Raw genomic sequence first — 23,505 nt, 5'->3', positions numbered from 1 at the left:
AATTCCAAATGCAGTTACAAGGAGACGTGGACTCATAAAACGCACCTAATTATGCTGACCATCTCAAACTGCAAACATTGTTCATCGCAAATTTACAGGCAGAGACGTCGTAAAAACTTAAGCCTGTGCTCACAGAACAGATAAAACTCTTACAGAACTGAAGAAAAAAGTTTTCACTTATAATTTAACCTTCAGCAGGAAACTGTTCAGAAGGAAAGACTCCGATGATCGAGATCAGACATTGTTGACGCTCTTCGTTCCGATTCTTCATAGGTGGTTGTGAAAAGAAAAGTGTTTCACATCCTAACATGATGTTCGTGACCGCCGCTCTGAGGGCAACCAAAATCACTGCAGAGTTTCTGAAGACAGCCAAAATAACTGCAAAACCTCAATCTCAAATTGCTCTTGGGCAATTGGAGAGAATTTTCTTTTTTTCTCCCCCAACACAATTTGCTCTTACAAGAACATTGCGTGAAAAGAGGGGAAACTGCCTCTTCACTCGCCGTTTCACAGTAAATAAACAAAAAGCAGCTCGGGATTATGGTAAGATCAAAAATCAGGTTAGCATGATTTTAGCACGCGACATATAAACCATTTCTTGCATTACAGTAGGTGTTTTCAAATGCTCAATTTGCTTTTGAAGGCTCTGAAAAGGAAAGAATGTCTATCCTTGTCTGCAGTTTTTGACGTCTCTGCTCAGGATAGTTGCTTGGAAAGGTCACAATCACATACTTCTACGGTTCCAACACCAGCTTTCACCTGCTATTATGGACCTTCTTGGTTTTGATGGGCGTGGCGCTTCTCATTCTTTCAAAGACATTAAGAAGGAGAAGAGTGACGCCGAGCAAGAAAAAGTAGACCCATCTTCAGGCAGTCTGCTGTCAGATAGAGAATCGGTTTATTAGTGAACCAAAAAAGCCAGACAGAACAGCCATTAGGCAGAGCGAGAAGAAAATACGACGTGATGTGTGCAACCCTTCATTCTCTCCAAAAGACTTTGCAACTTCATTTCACTGCACACATCTGAAATGTCAAGACAAGGCCCAGATTCTTATTTGACAAAAACGCCCAAAAGTGAGACCCACCTGGGTAGCTGAATGCAGAAGCAAGAATGAGCAAAAGCCTGCTGGGATTTATGCCCTTTCAGCCAGAATGATTCCAGTTCTGACAGGAACCATCCGATCGAGAAATGTTTTACTCTCACAGAGAGATGTGCACGGAGCAGAGAAGCCCAGCTTTAAGTCAGGATTTAAGGGAGGCCTGGGAAATGATCTCCATCTGAGAAAGAAAACAGAGAATCTTTATAGACGCTAGAGCCTAGGTATTCCAAGAGCCACATGGGACTCTTTACGGATAGCGCTGTGGCTGAAAATCTCACTTCACCCCCCAGAAAATTGTTCTACAGCAAGTTTTTGACAAAGGCTTTTCAGTTTTCATGATGAAAGTTGTTAAAATTATTGCAAAACTTCCCCTACATTTGTCAAATTAGCAGGAATAATAGTTACATTTTATCCAAGGCAGTGTGCAAGGAAATATGTTCCCCTTATGAATTTAATTGTAATAGAATGACAGACAAAACAAACCACAGAATCCCAGTCTGAATTACACTTGGTAATTATTTGAATTATGTAGAAGCAAAAAAGACAGATTGAACGACTTTACTCAACTGGCCTTATAATGGATTTTAATGAATAATGAAGGACTTTGAATTTATTAAATAATGACTCCATAAAATATAAATGTAATTCACAGAAATTTTCCACTTCAGAAAAAGACAACATATATGTTAAATTACACACCTAAAAGAATTACAGTATATACAAATCTGCCTTTAGAAAATAAAGATTTAATAAACAGATTTAATATGGATCATGGATCGCTCTTACCCAACAAATAATTTAGCTCATTACACCTCAAAACTATTCAGATCGACTAGGAATAAATCAGTCAAATGCTGATTTTTAGATGTGAGGTCAAGATAACATCTACATCCACATCTACAGACAAGAAAAATGTATGGCAGTCAATTTAACAAAAACGTCCTCTAGAATATTTTCCTTGAAAATGTCTTTTTTTTATTACAAAAAAGAACACACTGTGTATTTTTATCTTTATAGAATGGATGTGTACGCGCATGTATATTCAAACAACTTAAGTGAATTTTGCATCTGATGACCATTTTAAATCTTGCTTTTCAACTCTAAATAAATTGCCAGTTTAAGAAGAGGTGCCATAAAAGCCAAGATACGCTAGGTGTTACGGTAAAGCCGTTTATTTGGGAACACCCATACACCCCTATACATCAACAAACACTACACTACTTCCCCAGGAAATAATCTGTATTTAACACCCAATCCAACACCACTATGATAACACCGATGTCCTCATGCGTACCTTCAGTATGTGGGCTCATGTCAGACAAAGACGCCGCCAAAACATACACATGCCTAGTCTGGAGACATGTAAATACAGCCTCTGAAACTGAACACCGCCCTTACGCCACCTTCTAACAACACGTCAGAGATTACATTGTTCCACAGCAATGTGCACAATAGTTGTTCTGTTTGTCTAACACATCTCCGCCATACCAGAGAGTTTCACATTCACACTCGAGTTGTGAGGGTGTTGTAAAAACAGACGTGCTGACTTCCCTAAGAAGACATGTCTGTAAGATGCCATGAGACACTTACAAAGGGTGGAGGAGTAAATGCACCAGATGCGTTTACGCTTCCGTTTCATTCCATAAACTCCATCATGGGGACTCTTACTTACCTTGGTGCAAAGTTTTGTTCAAAGTGTGATATAGGAATAAAAACTCAGAGGAACTGAAATTGAGGCATCTATCTTGCCTTTACCATCATGTTATCATTCAACAGAGAACTTCAGGTGAAGCACTGGCTCCCTGAACTGACGTTGATGGATGTTTGAACTCCAGGAAATAGCTGTCACACCTGAAGACAGCAAATACACTCGGCACATTCCAAGAATGACCTACATCCATCTTTTCGCACCTGCATTGTGATGTAGACAAAAAAAAAAAAAATGGTGTGCAATTCGCTGACTGCAAGCGCATTGGAAAAATCTTAGATAAATTCAAGTTGTGGTAGATAAAACTAAAAAGGGCCTGAAAAGATTATAGCAGTCATCGCATGGCTTGTAAAGAAGAATTTTGTCAGGAAGGAAGGAAAAGTGGAAGATTCTGACATTCTGTCAATTCAACAAGAGTGCTTGGTAAACAAGGACGCTGGCTCTTAAATCATGCTTTTAAACATAATGAGGCCTGTATCACACCACTCAGGAAATGTCAGCAGCTAAAGGCTTAGCATATGAAAAAAGGACATAAATTTGGCTAAAAACCCAGAACACAAGCAGCTTTATTTTTGAAGAGCTGAACAACATTGCCCCCATATTGCTAAGACCAAATAACTCTTTTCACACCATAGATCAATAATCCGAACAGGTCTTGATAAGACTCTTCACAGCCCCTTAGAAGGAATAGGTGGTAATTAGGTGCTTTTTTTTTTTGCAGTTTAACACATGCATCTTTAGTGGAAAATAAAGGAAGTGAGAAAAGCAAGAATTCTGAATGTGACTACTGGTGTTCTTGTAAACAGACTTCACTGAATCTAAAAGTAAACTCGGTTTTATTAAGTCTTCAGCACAAATGGAATAAAAATTAAAAAAACCTTGAAAGCAAATCATTTGAGAGCAGAAATACAGTATGCCCAAGTGGACATTCAGGGAAAAAAATAAATCTGACAGCTAGACAGGAGTTACAGGAAGAGGTCAGCATCTGAAGGATGATGGCTAACTACAGACACCGCGTATGAAATGGGAATCCGAAGAGAAGAGAGAAAAAAAAGAGAAACGCACGAGAAGAGCAAGACATGAGAAGGGTGAAAAAAAATGCAAATAACACTTGTAATTTATGGTTCTTTGTTGCCTGATCCAATGTATTATTCAGGATAACAATAGAATAACACGGCGTGAAAATTAACAAGGACGATCTAAACGCTGAGAAGAGAGCAAAAGAGATGCTTGTTTCACACTGTAACCAGGCTGCAAGTTATAACACCAGCATAAATTAAATTAACCATCAACCATTGGCACCAAAGCACTGCATTGGATAGATATTTGTAATTATATAAAAACCCCAAATCCGTCTTTATATAGTGAGAAAATCAATAACATCACCAGGTTAAGAAATTGACACACATGAATATTCATTAGATGGCATTTTGAAGATAAAAAACTGCTGTATTGCACTCAAATTCATGACTCAAACATTTCATCAATTAGTAAAACTCATTTAAAGCTCTCAGGAGTATGGCCTATATTGAAACTGCTACCAAGTTGAAAAAGTGCTGATGAATCTCCAGTTGGGACCAACAGAACTGCAAGCCAGCTTTGACAGCAACATTTAATTGGTATTGATTAACTGAACCAATCTAACCGAAGAAATAGAGGCTCAATTAATCAAACTGAACAAAATATCGGCTCCTGGAAGGGTAAGTGCCATTTGTAGCTGGCACATGCATGGGGGGGTTGGGGGTGGGACCTACATCTTTAATTATCTGGTGAATACAGATAATTTTCCGAATCAAAGATTTGGCTCTCTTTCAGTCCAGAAGTGTGAATTTGAACTGAATTGGCCACAATCCACACAAAGTGGAATGATAGGAGGAAGAACCTTCGGAAATGCAACTATTAATAAAGGTAATGCATTCTGTAGGGGTGTAAAGATTTGAGTATTGCAGGGTTAATGGGCATTTTCTAAATCTAAGCAATCATCCTTATCCCCTTGTTAGTGGGGACTCTGGAGTGAGCAGAGCACATGTCTGTCATTATTTAGCCGCTTAAAATGCACTTGTTAAAAGGGAGCAATTTAATTTCCTTACCTTGTCTTCAACTGCGATGTTTCTGGAACAACAAAGCGCAGTATGATGTGCATCAGCAGATGTCACTGTTATAATGTCAAAAATATCTTTTTATTATTGTTGTTAGCATAACTGTTGCAAATGAACATACTTTATTTTAAAAAATTTTTTTAAACATTTATTGTTAAAAATTAGTTATACGAATTTCAATTCATTTCAATTCTACATTCTGATATTCAAACTGGATTTCCACATCATGTTTGTAATTTTAAATTTAAGAGCTGAAGTGGAACTTAAAAGGCATTTCAATTCAACTCTGAATGGTGCTTTGAGAAGTGAGAGCAACGACACTGACTAATTCAGGTATAAGTCAAGCTACAGTAATTTTTCACAATGCTTCTAAATGTGTTAATACAAGAAAGCCACTAAAGTGAGCAATAATGGGCAAAGCAGCATGTAATCTTTGCCTCAGACTGCACTGCTACAGACTGCCTGATGCAAATTACACACACACACACACACACACACACACACAAAAACCCAGCAAGAACAGATTGAAATTGAAATCTAACGAGCTTCTACAGTTTCCAAGTCTCAAGGTGCATAGGTTATTTTGAGTTACCAAGAAACAAAGTCATGTCTGCAAGGTTACTGCAGGGTTGCATGCCAGCCTCGTACTGTGCTGATCACTTTTATAAGTCAGCCAAGAAGGTCTCTCCCGTCTAAAAACCAGTACTGACCGAACGTTTGCCAACTGTCAAATTCTAGCTCCTTAAGATAAAACAGCATGTGCCTTTGAGGGTTTAGAAGTCATTTCTAAGTCATTCAATCATGTGACTGAGCAATAATGCTTCTTTGAAGGTTTTGGAGGCTTTCATTTGACCTTCCCTCCTCTATGGCTATAAACTGTCTAGAGGTGAAGCATATCAGACAAGCGGCTGCCAAAACAGGCAGACGCATCTGGAATGCACCTCCCATGTAAACGCCACCTTCCCACATAAACACACTGGAGTGTCTTAATGCTCAACAGGGCCGGTGTTGACAGTGGAAATGAATTCACATTCAAGGCACCACTGCCAACCACGTTTCCCAGGTGGCCCCCGGGGCTTTTCTCTGCTCTGTAGTGGTGACAGCGACTAGTTCTCTCTCCTGCTCTCGACAAACTGCATAATAGACACCCTGGCGATGCAATCCTCCCACAGACTGCCCTCAATTTAAAACAATATTTATCAGCACTCTGGAGGTGGTTTGCAAAATGTGGGTGGTATTTGCGGTAGTCTCACAAACGTCTAAATATTTAGCTAAAATGGCTCCCGAAGAAAACGGTCAATAAATAAAATTCATTCGCTGCCATTTTAGGGAATGGAGCATGTCAAATTTCCAAAACCTCCAGTGCCGAAGCCAATCTCTCGAATATAACAGGACTCCGTAATCTTGTCCATACGACAGCTCCACTATAGGCATGCCCACGTACCAACATCTTATCCAATGACGCAGACATTGAAACTAACACACCCTGAAACAACTAACTGTGGGTAAAAATATTACAAGAGAAGCACTCAGAATGTTCTATAGGAACATGGTGTTATCGTCATTACACGCATAGTCGGAAAAACATGCAAGGATGTTTAGTCCGACAACACGAAGGGGCCTAAAACGGAGCCTCGAGGCACTCCTACACTATCTTCTAGTTTGGAGCTCTACTGACTAGCACTTAAACATCAGGAGACTATGTTTTCCTTTGTGTGGGAAGACAGGATCTGCTGACTGCACATCTAAATGTCTGCTTGAGTAATCTGGTTTTAAAGTTAAGATGCAACAAATCAAGAGTCAGAGCTCTGGGCGGCACAGGCAGACTGCTGATACACTTTCCCCAACAGTTGCTGACTATGACAATCCAATAACAATGGAGCTCGTCTTCACTCCACAGGTAACCTGACTGTTGAAAGACGACAGAAGCGATTAGTGGAGCGCTGTAGCGATAGAGGATTCATAACAAACAGCAGGACAAACAGGCCTCTCTGTTTTTACACCTTCTCTCTGTTACTGCTCATGAATTCAGCACTTGAAAAGACATTAGAGGGAGGCATGTGTGGGCGTGTGCTGACAGACAGAGCTACTATAGTGAAGGAAAAGATGGTACCAAATAAAAGCAACATACTTTTGCATGTGGGGGTTCACCTAAGTGTCTATGTTCAGAGTGTGTCTTGTTCTCAGAACAAGTTTTCTCTGAAGGGCCCTGCATTAAAACACTAGAAAATCTACGGCACAGGCAACATGACTCATGAACCATCAAAATATCCAGGAATTTTGTCTCACAGCACACTGCAGACAATCATTTATGCTCTTTTGGGAGTTCCTCTCGGAAACGGAGTTTGGTGCAAATGTGAACTAACCAATAGAACTTCATTACAGACTGGACTGAACAGATGAAAATCTCCTAAAAGCCTCAGATAATAAGCAATGATAATGCAAGTGGATGCTATTCAGTTATTATTTTGAGAAAAGTAAAATCATGAAACTCTCCTTCGACCCTGGCCTACGAGAAAAAAACTTACAGTACAATATACAGTATAATAGTCATATGGGCTAAAAGGTACTCAGAAACCACTAATTAAAGTGTCATGAAACCCCCAATTTCAGCACTGGTTGTTCACACCTAAGATCACAAAAACACTCCAGAAATGGGTGTGTAAAACTGTGGAAAAGTGATAATGTAGAGGCTGGGAACAGTACAGAAAACGCAGACCTGCAACACACTCATTATACAGACTGATGAATATTAAAAGATCTTTAAAACAGAAAGAATAAAGACAGTCACTTATTGTTTCCTTTCTTTTCAATTTACAGGTTATATATATAATTTTTTTGGAATGTATTACAGTAATCCATTGCATCATGATCAGATATACCGCCCCTTATTGGTGCATACTTTATTTGAGAGAGACACGATATGTGTGCGAACACAGGAGCACAGGAGTTCAGAGCACGAAGGATTATAAATAAATGCAGAAAAGTACTCAAAGATGAGTGACATAGATACGGCCATCTCCGCCCCACAGCCTATCGATAACACACTCTGAGGGTCGGCTCTCTGAACCTCGGCTTGGCTTTGCAACCCAGAAGAACGAAACTGCTCAGCAAAATGAAAAATATAACCAACTCCCACTTACTGATAACATTTAGGAGTGCTATTAGTGTCTTACTGAAATGCAGTCTGTAAATATGTTTACAGCTCAAAAAATAAATAAATAAATAAATAAATAAATAAATAAATTATAAATATATATAAATAATTAATTCTTTGCATAAGGAGCAGACCAAAATGTAAGTATAATCTTGTTTGATAACAACAAAAAAAAGATCAGCTTAAGCGATCTGTAATAAATATGAAAAATAAATAAATTAAAAAAACAATAAAAAAAAAAGAAAAAAAAACATGAGACATAATGGATTGGCACCTAGCTGAAACAAATTTTAAAAATGTTTTAAATGAACATTTAAAATTAAGTAAGTAATTTTTAATTTATATATATATATATATATATATATATATATATATATATATATATATATGTATATATATATATATAATTATAATACATTTTTGCCTTGGTTTTTATTTTATTTTAGTTTAAAAATCGTCCCTCGAAATGTACACAATTTGGAATGATATTTCTTAAGAGGATTGTTCCCAGACTCTTTTAAACGAACTGGATTTCTGTCTCTCCGCAGAGCTCACTCGATGGTCTGTGTGAGGTGATTGGCATCTCAGTCATTCCCGGTGAAAAAACAGCTGTCTGCTGTTCTAGCTAGTTAAGACCCCCAGAGCACATGACACAGGATAGTCATGAATATTCTCGGCTCGGAAACACATTTCTACAGGTATGGCAATAATTGACTTTAAAAAAGACAATGCGATGCGTAGATGTAAGAGACAAAAAAACGCTCCGAAACAGTTTTTAGATGACTCATTCTATGCCCATCAATCCTAAACATTAACTCTGTCACTACATCAATTGCTGAAATCAAATCAAAGCCACATCCTTTGTAGGCACTGTGTGAAGCAGCAACAGTTGAAAATGAAATCAAGGAAACCAAGGAAGAGCAGCAATACTGTTATTTCTTTGACAAATATATTACCTGTCAGGCATAGTGGATTACAATTTCAAATGCTTAAAAGAAAAAAAAAAAAGCGAAAAAACTATTCTCAACGTCCTTATAGGATTGGCCGATAGAAATAAGACGAGATTTTATTGACACGTGAAATAGAGAGAGACGAGGAATAAATGAGAAAAAAGGGGAAAACGTCTCTCTGCGTGTCGGTAAAATAGTTTTGTTTAAATGCATCTGCTGCATGACTACTGAAATGGCACAAATATTTCAATATTATATATGAATCAAAAAGATGCTTATCACAACTGACATGTTAAGAGTGAAAGGCTGCTTTGCACTTTGTGTGGAAAATACACTCAAGGTTACCTTCAGTGGGGTTGACAGCTGCCGGTAGGCTTTCCCAATCAACTGTCCATGAAGGGCAAGGGTGAAGCGGTATAAACAGCGTCTATCCCACTCTCCTGCAGGACAAAAGAACATATAAACACAGGTTTAACCACAAACTACCCACAGAAGCCTCCAGGCAACAGCTTTTTACTGAAGCGGACCACTTTTCACACTTCCTCAGAACACCTGAGTCAAGGTGGTAATTAAATCAGTAACCTGTTACGGAGCAGTTCAACGCACAATAGAAACTCCTTTAAAGGTTGAAGTCCTGTAATTGATTTTTACATTTTTCCTAGTTACTTAATCATCAAAGAGACCTACAGGAATGGGTAAAAATGTGTACTATTTTGATTATTCCAAACGGAAAATATGAGATGTAAACCAAATAATAATACATGCAAGGCTAGAGAGACAGAAGTAAATATATGGTGTTAAATATACTGGACTCTATAATGTTTGTTTTTGTAGCAATGAGAGATTTTTCCCCAGTCTGGCAAGATGAAAATAACCTGACCTACCAAACAAACTAATCTGGAAGCAGGGTGAAGACAGAACATACAGGCAATAAGTAATTAAACAAATAGTTCAACCATTCAGTTGAAAAAAAAACGTAAAAGAAGACTAAAAAGAGTCAGACTAAAGAAAAAGACTGCATCTGAAACTAAACACTGTAAAAATTTTTTTTTTTTTAGTAAAAATCTTTTCATTGGTTAACTACGTTTTCTAACCATATTACAGTAAAACACTTTAAATGATTTAACATGGTATCTATTACACTGCAAAAAATTATGGTGGATAACAGTAAAAGGACATTCACACATACAGACAGATGACAAAAGCAAATTTGACTCATATGACTAACCAAAACATGATCACAATATTTTTACGAAACCACCAGATTTTTATTGGCAATGTAACCATATATTTATATAAAATTATCCATTGGCTGCATTTCCTTCTATCTATACTAAAACATTAATTTCATCATACAAAGACTATTTATGTCTACATACAAAAAGTCAAGAATTACATAATAAAGTGAAAAGACACAAAAAAAAAAAAAATCAATGTACAAAAACAAAAACCCAGTCTAATAATGGACTGCTTTCTAATACCCCTGCAAAATTCTCCTTAGAATTTATAGAATTAGTTTCTCTTCTTGCAACGCATGAGCGCATTTTAATTTATCTGAAATAAGCAATAAGCATTTAAGAATTCTGCTAATTATTCAAAATTATTCAACACGGTCCCAAAACAAAATTGTAAAATGGACAGTTCCACTTCCGGCTTCCGACTGTTCAGCACAATATTCCAGGCATGCTAAAATGCACTATATAATACGTAAATATAGCTGCTCTGCTGCGCGCCATGCCTTTAGTCACACAAAAACAAATTCACAAACCAAATTAATTCTGGGTTATTGGTTTAGAATAAATCTGGTTCTGGTTGTTAAACAGTAGCTAGTGATGGTGCATCTCTGTTTGCTGCTCTGTCATTACAAATCCAGGCCGGCCATAAGGTTTGGCTCCACGGATGAAAATGTCATTTGCTCTAAAGCAATGAGCCACCAGCAACAGCTGCAGAGCAGACCTAAAGCAGAAAGCACGCAGCCTGGAAAATCTCAGAGGACTGCTATGCATTAAAAGAGCCTGCTGAGCTCTAGCTCATTCACACACACCAAATTGATATCCACTAGCGTGACGGGAAATATCTGATTTATAGTTGCTGAATGCCAGAGGTGGCAAACACCAAACACACACACACACACAAGGAAAGCTGAAATAGAAGTTCTGCAGCAGGCCCGAAAACCCGACGGCAGCTGTGCCGTTTTTATCACCTGCTGGGGACCCGACTGTAAGCATTGTGGTCCGGGGCAGACAGAAAAGAGACCCAGCATTGTTACTCTGTTTGCCTCTCCTGTGGGAGCCGTACAGCAGAAGTGTACGAGACCACTGCGGGCTCTTTACTCATTATCTGAAGATTTCTGCACCGATGAAGTGTTGTTGGAGTTTGTGGGCCGTTTAGATGCTGGGTAAATCAGCAGGTCTGTTATGGAAGTGCTGGGAAATTGAATAAGCAGGCAGAAGACTGCACAGGAGGTTATGGACTGAATCGGCGGTTCCTCCTGGGAAAAAGAGAGCACTCATCAAGACACGGTAATGATGTCACAAGCTGAGCTTTTCATGAAATACAGCCTTATGGGTGCATTATTATCTGGAGAGGCGAGGAAACATGGGGGGCTGTGACTACAGCAAGCGATTCATCATAAAGAAACAATACTGTATAAAGTACGGCATTACAAAGTTGGTGGGAAAAAACCACAAACTAGTACAAAGTTACAGGGGTAAAACACAGCCCTTAAAAAAAAAGTATATCAGTAATATATGATAAAGAAACCTTATTAGAAGGTAATATATAGTGGCCCCAATCCAATTTAAAGAACAAAATCAACTGCTTTTAATATCTTTCTTTAAAATAAAAGCCAACGAGAAGAACGTTTTCTTATATAATGAATATTAACACACACATACATGGTTTTTTTTAGAGTATAACTTAGCAAATGTCCCAAAACAAGTGTGCTATTAGTTTTTCTTGGCAGCTAGGTTAATATAGTTAAATGTTTCAGATGTGTAGACGCTTGACTGACTTGCTATACGATCACTATGGATCTTTTTGTTTAAGAGCAAACTCCATTGTATACTCGTGGTTAAACGTTAGCCCACCTCCGAGGACAAACGTGCTTGAAAAACTGATCTCCTGTTTGCGAAGAGAAGAGAAATGGGAATAGGTGAACTGTGAGAACAGAATGACTTCTTTCACGGTTTTGTTATAATCCATAACTATTAATTCAGTGAAAACAAGTGACGCTCTGGTTTCGATGAAGATAAATGAATCTGGTACTTTTTAAAATAAAAAATTAATGGACCAAAAAAAAAAAAAAGAGAGAATTGTTTAATTATTCTTTTTAATGCAGGAAGACTTTGTTTTCAAGGCCACAATACCAATTCATTCTCGATGAAAGGTTTTCAATAAAAACAAATCTTAAGATTTAATACCTAGCTGCACTACTGTTCAAAAGTTTTATTAAAAGTTTAATTTATTTCGAAAACAGTAAAATATTACTACAATTTTTAAAAGAACTGTGTTAATTTAATATATTTTTAAATAAAATTTATTGTGATGCAAAGCTGAATTTTCAGCATCATTACTCCGGTCCGTACGTGATCCTTCAGAAATTATTTTAATATGCTGATTTATTGCTCTAGAAACAAGGTTGAACAACTAGCTGAGCAGGATTTTAACAACGTAATATTCTTTACTATGACTGCAGACTTTTTATTTAATGCAACTTCGCTGAAAAAAAATAGTGTACGCATGTAGTACTGTCTATACAGACCATACTTCTAGATTTCGGCCTCCTTCAAGCTAGGAGAGTTATTGCGTTGTGCTGGAGGAGTATGAATGCTCCATCCTTGAAAATGTGGAAAAAAAGAGATATTGAACTGTATCGGACTGGAGATACTAACTTATATTGCAAAGGGCAATGGGAGAGACTCTGATCTGCTTTGGGAACCATACATGAATATCATGTAAATGTAGACTTTACTTGGTATTGTACTGATTTGGGCGTTGTAAATACTGTCTGTGACTAACTTATTTATGTTCCATTTTATAATTTTTTTATTTATGTCTTATTTATTTTTATTTCTTTCCTTTTAACTTATTCATTTTTTTATTATTATTTAATTTATTATTAATATTATTATATTATGTATTTTTATTTATTTTATTATTTTTATTTTGTATTTAACTATTTATTTATTTTGTTTTGTTTTCCTTTTACAAATGTAAATGCTTGTATGCCTGTTCAGTTGTTTTGGGGTTATAAGAAAAGTCAATTAAAAAAAAAAAAAAAAAAACTTTATACTGTATACTGTACAAACACTGAACTGAAAAAAAAAAAAAAAAAATTTAACGGGAAAACAACTTCAGTTCTATCATTTTTGTCTATATAAACTATAAACACAGTGATGATAATTGTGATTTACAGTCTGTAGAGTGCAAAGAACTACAAAAAAAAAAATCATACTTATTTTCTATGAAGAAAAATAAGCAAATGTGCCCTGAATTCATTTTTCTCGTGTTCTTTTGATCTGCTTAAGCATAAAATTTGGTTATGCGATCACATTTATTTCTTTTAACTGAATCTCATGAATGCTTTCTTTTATTTACGGATTAGAACATTTCACGATAAATGTAAGCATTTCATTATACGTTAAGGTTTATCCGTTATAACCCTCCACATATTCTTTACCACAACTAATGAACGTCAGACACACAGCTGAAAGAAATCGCAGCGCTTGTCGGAGTCAGACAGCCCCGTAATACCAGCCTCCTTAAAGTATCAAGTGGCAGGGAGTCCCATCAGTTAAGAGCGAGTCAGTACGGCTGCTGTTCTGCCTCGCTGGAGTGCATAAATCCTTTATCATCATGGTTCAGGCCCGCAGTGGCACACAGGGCTGCCGTAAAGGGACGAGAGCACAGCACTGAACGTATTGAGAGCAGATCGCTGTTTAGGGATTATGTGACTTCACCACTGACAGGTTTAGTGAAGTGGCAAAGAGAAGCGCTTGTGCGCGGCATGTGTAATCTCCTTCCGTGAGCGGGAAGAGTTAGGGAAAGAGGAATGAGGAGAATAAAATAAGAGAGCGAGAGAGCGGGAGAAAAATAAAGTCGGTGAAATTCAATTACTTGCAGTTTGCCGAGAGTTGGCCGTGGGCCCCCGACGAAGGGCTCTTGCTTCGTTTCCGAGCTCTCCTGCTCCGCTGCACTGGGTCGTGGGGCCACCGGCTGGGCAGGGCAAAGGTCAACCGTGCTGAGACCGAGGAGGGCCATCCCACATCCTTTGCGGCCCTCAGTACGCTGGGGAGCTCCCGTACACGCTGGTACCATCTCAGCAGCAACGGGAGATTAGAGAGGGTGGAGGGAGAGTGCTTTCGGAGGGAGATCTGGAATTGAAAGACATATATATTACATGCGACTAAGTAGCACGGTATATTTGTAGCAATAGCCAACAATGCATCGTATAGACGGTTTTATCGCGCACACGCGTTTGGCCCCAAGTTAACTTCCAGCCTGTGTTTGTTTATCAGTCTGGTTGGTAAGGATGAGTAATGAAGTTGGTCTCAGGTTATTGTGCTGTGGGATGTTTCCCATACATTTCTTTATTTGTGAAAGGCTAAAAGGCTTCGCCGAACAGACACGAGCACATAACGCACGCTTAAAAAACAAACCGATACGTGGGCGTTTTTGCATCACTGTATTTCTGAAAGACGACTATCTCTAGAAAATGTCGTTTTCATTTCATCCTGCATGTAAGGCAGCGTTTGTAAGCTCACAGGCGCTTAGTCTACAGCCGTTACAAGGGAAACCTCCAATTCTCGCGCTTAAAACCCCTCCTGCTGGCCTAGAATGAATTAGCATTTTTAATAAATCCATCTGATTTACGCAGCAAACATATGTTGCTTTTTATAAAAATAAAAAATGGAAAGGACGTAGCTGCTGTTATTCAATTTGGACGTCTACCGGAGGTTAAGTCTCAAAAGCATTCATACGCAGTGACGTTTGTTTATGTTTTTGTCGTCTTGTTTCAAAATGACAGATGTTTTTTATTCCAAAAACCATTAGGATGTTAACTAAAGATCAAGTTTCATGAAGGTATTTTCTACATTCCCTACCGTAAATATATCAAAATGTAATTTTTGTGTTTTATGTATTGCTAAGAATTTCATTTGGACAAATGCTGCAAAATCCTCGGTAATCGATGGAAAAGCTTATTTATTCAACTTTATTCAAGCAGCTGTGAATTATTCAAGAAAGAGCACAAGGCTCTCCTGCCTTAATGCTTACATATTATAATATTATACTACATTAAATTTCTATATTATATTATAAAAATAATAACTACTCAGACAGTGTCTGACAGACACCATATATAATTTGGAATATTTTAGGTGCAGTAGAGTATAGTTCATTTATGTAAATGAGGATAAAAAAAAAAAATACACAGACATATTATACCCAAAAATTCATCATACAGTGGATTACCTGTAAATTTGGGACCAAAGATTATTCAGACACTATGACCTGACCATGTTTTGCTTAAGTTTTTTTTTTTTTTTAATTTTTACTTTTTTTTAATTAAATTGCTATTGCAACCTTTAAAATATGATTTTAACGTAAGCTATTTAACACACACACACAGTCATATTTTTGGCACTGCGGTCATTAAAAATATTAAAGCATGCAAAAAAACAAAAACGTTCAATCTTTAGAACCCTTCTAAACACGCTCACCATTTTTCTTGCTAAATTCGTAATTTAGATAGATAGGTAAGAATAGGTCCCATTTCAAGTACAATTGTTATGGCAAACGGGCGAGACGGTAGAGGATCTGAGTGCACATTGTGCTCCTGTGGAGTTTTCTAAAAGGCGCGAATGCATATTAAAAAATGCACACTGACAGCGAGGCGCTGTGATTTAAGTAACCCATCAAAGTATTGTGCCCACTGAACCGAGATCAGCTCCAGAGCTGTGACGCTCCTATCATCCCTCCACAGAGGAAAGACGGAGAGAAAGGGATGAGGAGGACAGAAGGAGGGAGACATGCTAGACGGAGTGTGAAACTAGGAGGCACCGATGCGCCACTGACCACAGAGGGCCGAGAGCCAGAGAACGACAGGAGGAAAATGAACAATGCAGAGAGGAGAAAGAAAAGGATGACAGACACACACAAACCCCACCTCAAAGACACACCACAGGCTTTCTGAGGGGACAAAGTCTCTATGATATTCTGCTCCCTAGCTATCACTTCAAAGTACGTCTCTGGCGTGCAGGTCTATGTCTAGAATACATTAAGGTATCGTTCTTGTCCACAACCCTGGGGATGAGCAATAACTGCAGTTACGTATGACTAATAGAAAACCAAATCTTAAAAAAAAAGGCAATAAAATTTTACAGAAGCATTAAAGAAAAATTTAACTACCGTATGCTCAATTAAGCATATGTGTGTGGCATTTAGTCTTTTCAGGTCGCCTCTCTTTTTCTTCACAAAACCAAACTGGAGATTACATTCGTCACGGTAGAAGTAAATGGGACATTTTAGATAGATTTTAAAGCAGATGTGTGAAGCTTGTTTTATAAGGGCCCATAAATTATTCACTGAAATAGTCTTGGGGTTTAACGGATATAGAATATTTGGATATGTATTCAAACTGCACATAGCTTTACACGCAAAAAAAGTTAGCAAGTGATTGTTTCAACACTAAAATTACGCTAAAATACATATTGTTTAGGTTGTGTGGATTCACCATTGAAACGGTATAGATATATCAGTGTGTAACAGCATATATTTTCAGCAAATGTATTACAGAAGTTTATTTTTTAAAGAAAACAAGGAATGAATACGCAAACGGTCCACCGACTCGTCGCATAAAATTTTTTACAAGGTGAATCACATTCTAAAACTGCAGCCAAAAGTCAGCGCTAATAGCCTCGTGGGCAGAGCACCGACATAAAGAGCCATCGAGCTATGACCGTCCCGAGAATCCCTTCCCAATCCCATCACCCTACACACACTCACTCACCCGACAAGAAAAAAAACAACTATGTTTAAGAATAAAAACTGAGGTCACGTTTCAGACTGTGCACTTAAGACTACAAACTGCGTGATGGCTCTACAAGGGGAAGTCTCTTCAAACAAGACAATACAATTTAAAACAGATCATTATAAAAGTACTGAGATTCAACCTGCTACAGTGTATTTATGTACTGAATGATTTCAATTAACCACACGTACAGTACTGACAGTATGGTTATGGTTAAGATGAGTGTTTGGTTTAGGGTTAGTTGCGTAATCATTTATTGTGTAACGTGCAAAAGGGTTACCGAAGTTGATTGTGCATGTAGTCTATAAACTACATTGCAAAATATTCATATGTAATCTAATAATGAGTAACTTGCAGCTTTCCAGTGAGTCGATGGATGCGAAAATGTTCTTTTAGCATAATTTGCTTGTTTTTCGGTCCTCTGATTGGTTAAGAGTCCTCCGCAGAATCCTAGGTAATGTAGTTTTCAGTCTGATAAGCATATCATTAATCAACAACCCCGCTGTGAGGGTTTTACTAACTTAGGAAAAGTTTTCATTCCAAATCAAATCAAAACCGAAACAAAACTGTTGCACTCTTAACACCTCCAGACTAACTGTGAGCAGCGGAGGATCCCGATTGGCTGTCAGCGATTTTATACTTCACTAGTTTATACAATCAGAAGGATTAAAAACTACATGCTACAGATGTATTGTTATTGTTTGTCAGTCGATATATATCTGCAGCAATGTTGTCTACTGCTTTATTTTATCAGCGTCTCCAGCAACAAATGGTACCATTCTGACCGTGATCCTCCGTTGGTGCAGTCACTAACGCAGTTATCCTTACAGCTATCGTTCTTGTCGAGAACAGGCCTTTATTAAATCCACTGCCACAGATTTTCTGCTTCTCAAGAGTAATAGTCGAACAAACGCCGGTGTCAGACTGCGTCAAGCTATTAAACTGAAAGAGTTCAGGGACATCACAGAGCAAAGAATCTAATTCACCGCCCCACGCAACACTGATCCATTTCAATTTCAATAGAAACTTCCAGCCTTATTTAATGCAGGACTGAGAGAATCACCTTGAAGTAGGAGAAGTCAAAGAGACACCAGAGACGCCTGTGTTTGATACGACTTGAAAGCACCCGCGAGCCTGCTGCTAAAATGAACGGATGACTCGCTCTCTTTGTGGTTTGTAACTAATGAGATAAAAACTCCATTCGATTTGTTTGTTTTTTACCAGGTATTGATGGACGCAGGGCAGCAGGACGACATCGGTGAGAGTGAAATAGAGCCCTTCTGCAAACACGTGCTCCAGCTCTGGCAGGTCTGTGGTCTTGACTTTCCTGATGTCAGAGCGCCCTGGTGGAGGGAGCAGGACCTGCATCTACAGAGAGCTTCACCAGAGCAGCACTGAGCTCGACGCCTGGATGGGATTCGTTAGGATCACTCTCCGTCTCGGTATTAGCGCCTTTTAGTTGAGAATCGCTCTTCTTCTTCTTCTGCTGCTGCTGCAGCTTCTGTCGGCGTATCTTGTCGTCATTGTGGACCTTGACGGGCTCCCCTAACCTCTTTTCTAAGTTTAGGATGGCAGCGGGAAGTCGACACATCTGGTCTTCGGGGTTTTGTAAGTGTTGCTCCACTGCAGAGGGAATGTCCAGCTCACAGAGTCTAGTCCACTGACTCACCTGAGAAGCAAAGACAGTTAGAAATGGCTCAATCAATAAATTTGATGTACGACCCATGACTTGTATGAATGAAGGTGCCATGCCTTTGTAAATATCCAGAGTTTCATATAATTAAGCAGAACAAGATATTGAAATGGTGGCTAATGCAGAAAATCCACTAGTTATTGACGTAACTGGTCAATAACCAATAAATATGCCTGATGTTACCTGATGCTATCCCTTTACATTAGAGCTGGATAAGTGATATTTATCTGAAAACCAACAGAAATTGTTAAATATGCAAAAATGACATACACCAGCAAATAATGAATATGGTGAACACATACAGTTCATCTTTATAGTAAACCAGTGTTATTTTAGTATTGTAGTATTTATAGATATTTTAAATTAGCTTATAGCATATATATATATATATATATATATATATATATATATATATATATATATATATATATATATATATATATATTTTTTTTTTTTTTTTTTTATACTTTTAAAAAGATAATTTAAAATATCACCACGGCAAATATTTCTTCAAATTAAAATAATTAAATTATATTTAATTATATTTTAAAATTAATTTTATTTGTGATGCAAAACTGAATTTCCAGCATCATTATTCCAGTTTTTAGTGACACATGATCCTTCAGAGGTCATTGTAATATGCTAAATTAGAACTCAAAATTTTGTCATACTTTATTTTTGTAGAATTTTATTGGTATTTTATACTGTTTATTTCCCCCTATTTATCTTTAATTTGATTTGCATTTAAGTTTCTTTTGCAATTTTACTTAACATATAATTATATTTAAAATTGCATTCCAGTTAGTTTCTCAAGAAACATTTTGAATATTAAAATTTTATTTTTCATTTAAAATTTCTTAAGTTTAATATCCATGATATTTTTATTTCATTTATTTTTCGCTGGCTTTATTTTTTTTTTACCAAAATCGATGATAGTCTTACTGCACAATATCAACACTGCATTCCCTTAAAGACACAAAAACTCCATATTTATTTCTCCCAAATTATCTGATATGTCCCATGGCAAATATTTAAAGTTGGTTGACTGACACACAACTTCCCGAAAATGTCTTTAAAAATCCAATGCTGCAAGGTATTTTCATACAAGAAATGTTGCTAATATCCGACAGACATGACTGAAATAGCTGTCCTGGGACATCACACCTGTCCCACTGACAGCCCAAGGCTCTAAAACAGCTAATTAAACAAAACAAACAGGAGAGCAACCCAAGTTTGGTTTTACTCTGTTATGCCTTATAGCTACTATCTGCAAATGCTGAGCTCAAATGCCGACATGTGACTGTGATTCTGAAGTCCAAAATCTAAGCGATTGCACCTGTCAAAACATGTCGACATGCCCGTCACCCTACAGCTACACTATTAGTTCACACTTTTGACTACTCAGTGAGATTTTAAGCACTCGTCCCCGTGTGTTTTTGATCTGTAATCTCACCTCAGCACAAGCCTTGAGACAGGTATTCTTGAAGCCCAAGAGAGACGCCACATCCCTGCGGCCTGGCATCAGCTGGCATGCTCTCTGAATGATGTGTCTCAGCACGACAGCAAGGCCGGCTCTGCAAAAGCAAGCACCAGGCTCCAGCGCGGCCGGAAGACGGCACATCCTAACCAGCCCTGGCAGCTCGTCCCTCCTCGCTTCAGAGACAGCCAGAGCCCCGGGCACCGGACCTGACAGGGACGGCAGGAGATCTGCTTGATCTGAGACGAGGTAGACGCGGAAAGACGAGCACTCTGTGTAAGACAGTAGGAAGAGGACGATGGAGGAGTGCAGGGGAAGAGACACGGCTCCGTTCGCAGCGGTCACCTCCAGATAGAGGCTCTCTCTGTCTTTTTGTGGCTCGGTTTGCTTCATTCTGACAATCTAGTGGAGGGGAAACCACAAGAAGAGCTTGAAATCTGCGAAGAAAAAAAGAAAAGCATTAAAATGTAAAATATGAACGTTCAGGCTGCATTTATTATGATTAGACTTTATTAACAAACAAACAGGTGCAGTGTTATGAATAAGATGTCAAATCATGTCAGTGAAAGTAAACGTGTTTAACTATCTAGCATTCATTTTTGGTACAAAAATAACTGCACACGCACGTACAGTAAGTTGTCAATAGTCTATAGCTATATTTTAAGTCACTTAAGTTGTTAGCTTGCTCGGTTTTACATGGCGTCACAACAAAGCACACCAAACAGTGAAAACTGACAAATAAAAATAACAAAACAATGCAAAATGTACGTACGCGCTGTGTTTTGAATTGAATTGAGCAAAACATCCACTAGGAAACACATGTGAAACTATCGGTGTTACACTATAAATAGTCCGACTATAAAAAAGCAAGCGCGTTTTAGTTCCACCGTCGCTTTACTTACGTCGTTTAAACAAATTAACTTATAACATTTAAAACAACTTTGCATTAGTTTTACATGTGCTTGGGTGTGTAGCATCCACTGTATGCCATTATTCCAGTAATTAAAACATTTACAGGGGAAACTTTGCTAATGCGTAAATTATACTATAAACTGTGTTCGGTTTTTAATGAGTTTTTTTTCCTGTTTTAATTTAATTGGAGTATAAATATTTATTTAGAGCGCATTATAAAACATATTAATTAAAATGATAAAAACCGTTAATGAAAATAGCCATATTTGGACCCGTATATCGATTCTCGTAACGTTTCGCAAGACTAGGGAAGACAATATATCGCCATATCGGTTATCTTTTGTCTCACCCCTACTTTTTTATTTTTAGTTTAGACTTGTGGAAATGTCAAAGGAAAGTCAGTACAGTAAACGAATTTTTGCAGCCATGGTTTTTAAGCGTACCGTTGCTATGGTTACCTACTGGCGCCAAAGCAACAAGTAGATATGGGCGAGAATAAATAGGCTAACGTTAACGATCTTTTGTTGTCGTTGCAACGTTTGAAATACGCAGTAGGTAGGTACAAAGACAAAAAAACGGCACCTTACCATGAAGTATGGATTTGTGATTATCTTTAACATTAGCATATTTATTTAGCAAATCTTACAATGGCCCAAAAATAAAGTCGTTAATTTTAGTCGTTAGTTTTCGACAAAGAACACACACACACACATTTATAAATTTATAAATAAATAAAACAGGCATACAGACTTCAAAAAGATGCCCACTAAACCTAAAAAAGGTAACGTTCGTGATTAGATCACGTCTACGGCGTGGTTCGTTCTTGATGCGAAATTTTGTCTGAAAAACGATTATGAGATGAGATTATGAAAGAGTAAAAAGTGTTTTAATCTTTGTAGGGGGCGCAGCTGGCCTACCTTCTAATTAAATTAAAAGTAATACACCCTTCACAAATGTATGCTGTGTTTCTGATTAAATAGAGCAGTCATTGAAGCCGTAAAATAATGAGCATGTTTTGATTTAAAGGTCAGAAGCTATTGCTTACATGAAAAAAAGAATACATGACTATTTATGAGTTAACATGTTTACATTTTTTAAACAAATCATTTAAAAAAACATTATCTACAAATGTTAAAACTTAAAATGTTAAGGTTAACGCTACCTCTTTCTGGTTGAAAATGTAGTTATTGATATATAGTTTATTCATAGTTATTTTTAAAGCTGTCAAAAAAACTTAATTACTGGTTATTTAATTTGAACAAGTAGATTCTTGTTAAAAAAAAAAAAAACTAACCAGATAAAAAAAAATGCTTATGATTTCTGCACAAGAGAGATTTAGTGTATCAGTATCGGCCAAAATGAGTTGAAAAATATCGGCATATCTGTGAAAATCCAATATCATGCATCTATACTTTTAAAAAAATCTTTAGATTACAAAGGTACAATGTTTCTAACATGTAATGTCTCAACTTTAGATCATTCAATTGCAACCATCATCTCTCCTATTACAGCTATCATTTCACTCTGGAGAGGCACAGTGGTTTAAGCCAGTCCAAGGAGGGGCATCCCGTAAAACCTTCAAAGGGTGTGTATATAGTTCATAATTTACTCCTAAAGACAACGGTATGGTTACACACACACACACACACACACACAAACATGTTGGTTTCATTATATCAGTAAGGACATTTTAAAGAGGTGATAATGTCTGCTAATCTCGGATATTAAACATACACAAACCTGTTGATATCAGCAGACAAATTGAAACAAAAGCTCTGTCAGTTTGTTCATTCATATCAACTTCATGTTTTATTTCACATAAATACATTACAATATATGAACCAAAATGACATTGTTAAGCATCAAAACAGGTGGCAATAACTTTTATAGTGAGTCACTTTTATAGTGAGTGAACTTAAAACATCATTTCTAAAGACTTGTTTTAAATTCCAACGTCCACAACATTTTCCAGGAAGTGACACACATTGTAGTATGCACTGCGTTATTTATTTAGCGCGCTTTTTTCGCAGATGACAAGTTCGGCATGCTACAAATTCAGTAAAGCACGCAGGATCAAAAACACAAGTGCACAAGTCTGCCCGAAAGGGATAATGTAATAAACCTTTCTCTCTCATCTGTTTAAGTGTGAGGCGGGGTCTCTTCGTTTTTTTTTTTTCCTGTCCTTTCCTTTGATGCTGAATTTAACCTCCACACGAGCTGGGAGGGGGGACGCTCAACAGGCCTCGAAACCATATCATTACCAATTTGTTTGCGACCGGGCAGCGCTGCTCCCTCTGAGAAAAATACAGGCTTGGTCTGGAGGCAGGAGTCAGGGCTGGAAATAGTACGGAGGCAGGGCAGGGGACACACGGAGCCG

General features: G+C 37.6%; 1 protein-coding gene across 1 annotated transcript in view; it reads right to left on the bottom strand.

The window, feature by feature from the left end:
* The window catches only part of LOC122349019 (glutathione S-transferase C-terminal domain-containing protein-like), a 42,966-nt gene extending 21,910 nt beyond the window's left edge, over nt 1-21,056 (bottom strand). The window contains 8 exon segments of the mRNA XM_043244944.1: nt 9,360-9,423; nt 9,425-9,454; nt 14,133-14,284; nt 14,287-14,389; nt 18,268-18,388; nt 18,390-18,715; nt 20,193-20,653; nt 20,989-21,056. Of these exon segments, the coding sequence (XP_043100879.1) occupies nt 9,360-9,423; nt 9,425-9,454; nt 14,133-14,284; nt 14,287-14,389; nt 18,268-18,388; nt 18,390-18,715; nt 20,193-20,609 (1,213 nt within the window). The 5' untranslated portion in view covers nt 20,610-20,653; nt 20,989-21,056.
* Nucleotides 21,057-23,505: the final 2,449 nt, after the last annotated feature.

This window comes from Puntigrus tetrazona, chromosome 1, assembly GCF_018831695.1.
Source record: "Puntigrus tetrazona isolate hp1 chromosome 1, ASM1883169v1, whole genome shotgun sequence".
Classification (NCBI taxonomy): domain Eukaryota; kingdom Metazoa; phylum Chordata; class Actinopteri; order Cypriniformes; family Cyprinidae; genus Puntigrus; species Puntigrus tetrazona.
The sequence above is the reverse complement of the archived record's forward strand: the minus strand, read 5'-3'. Positions and strand labels throughout refer to the sequence as shown.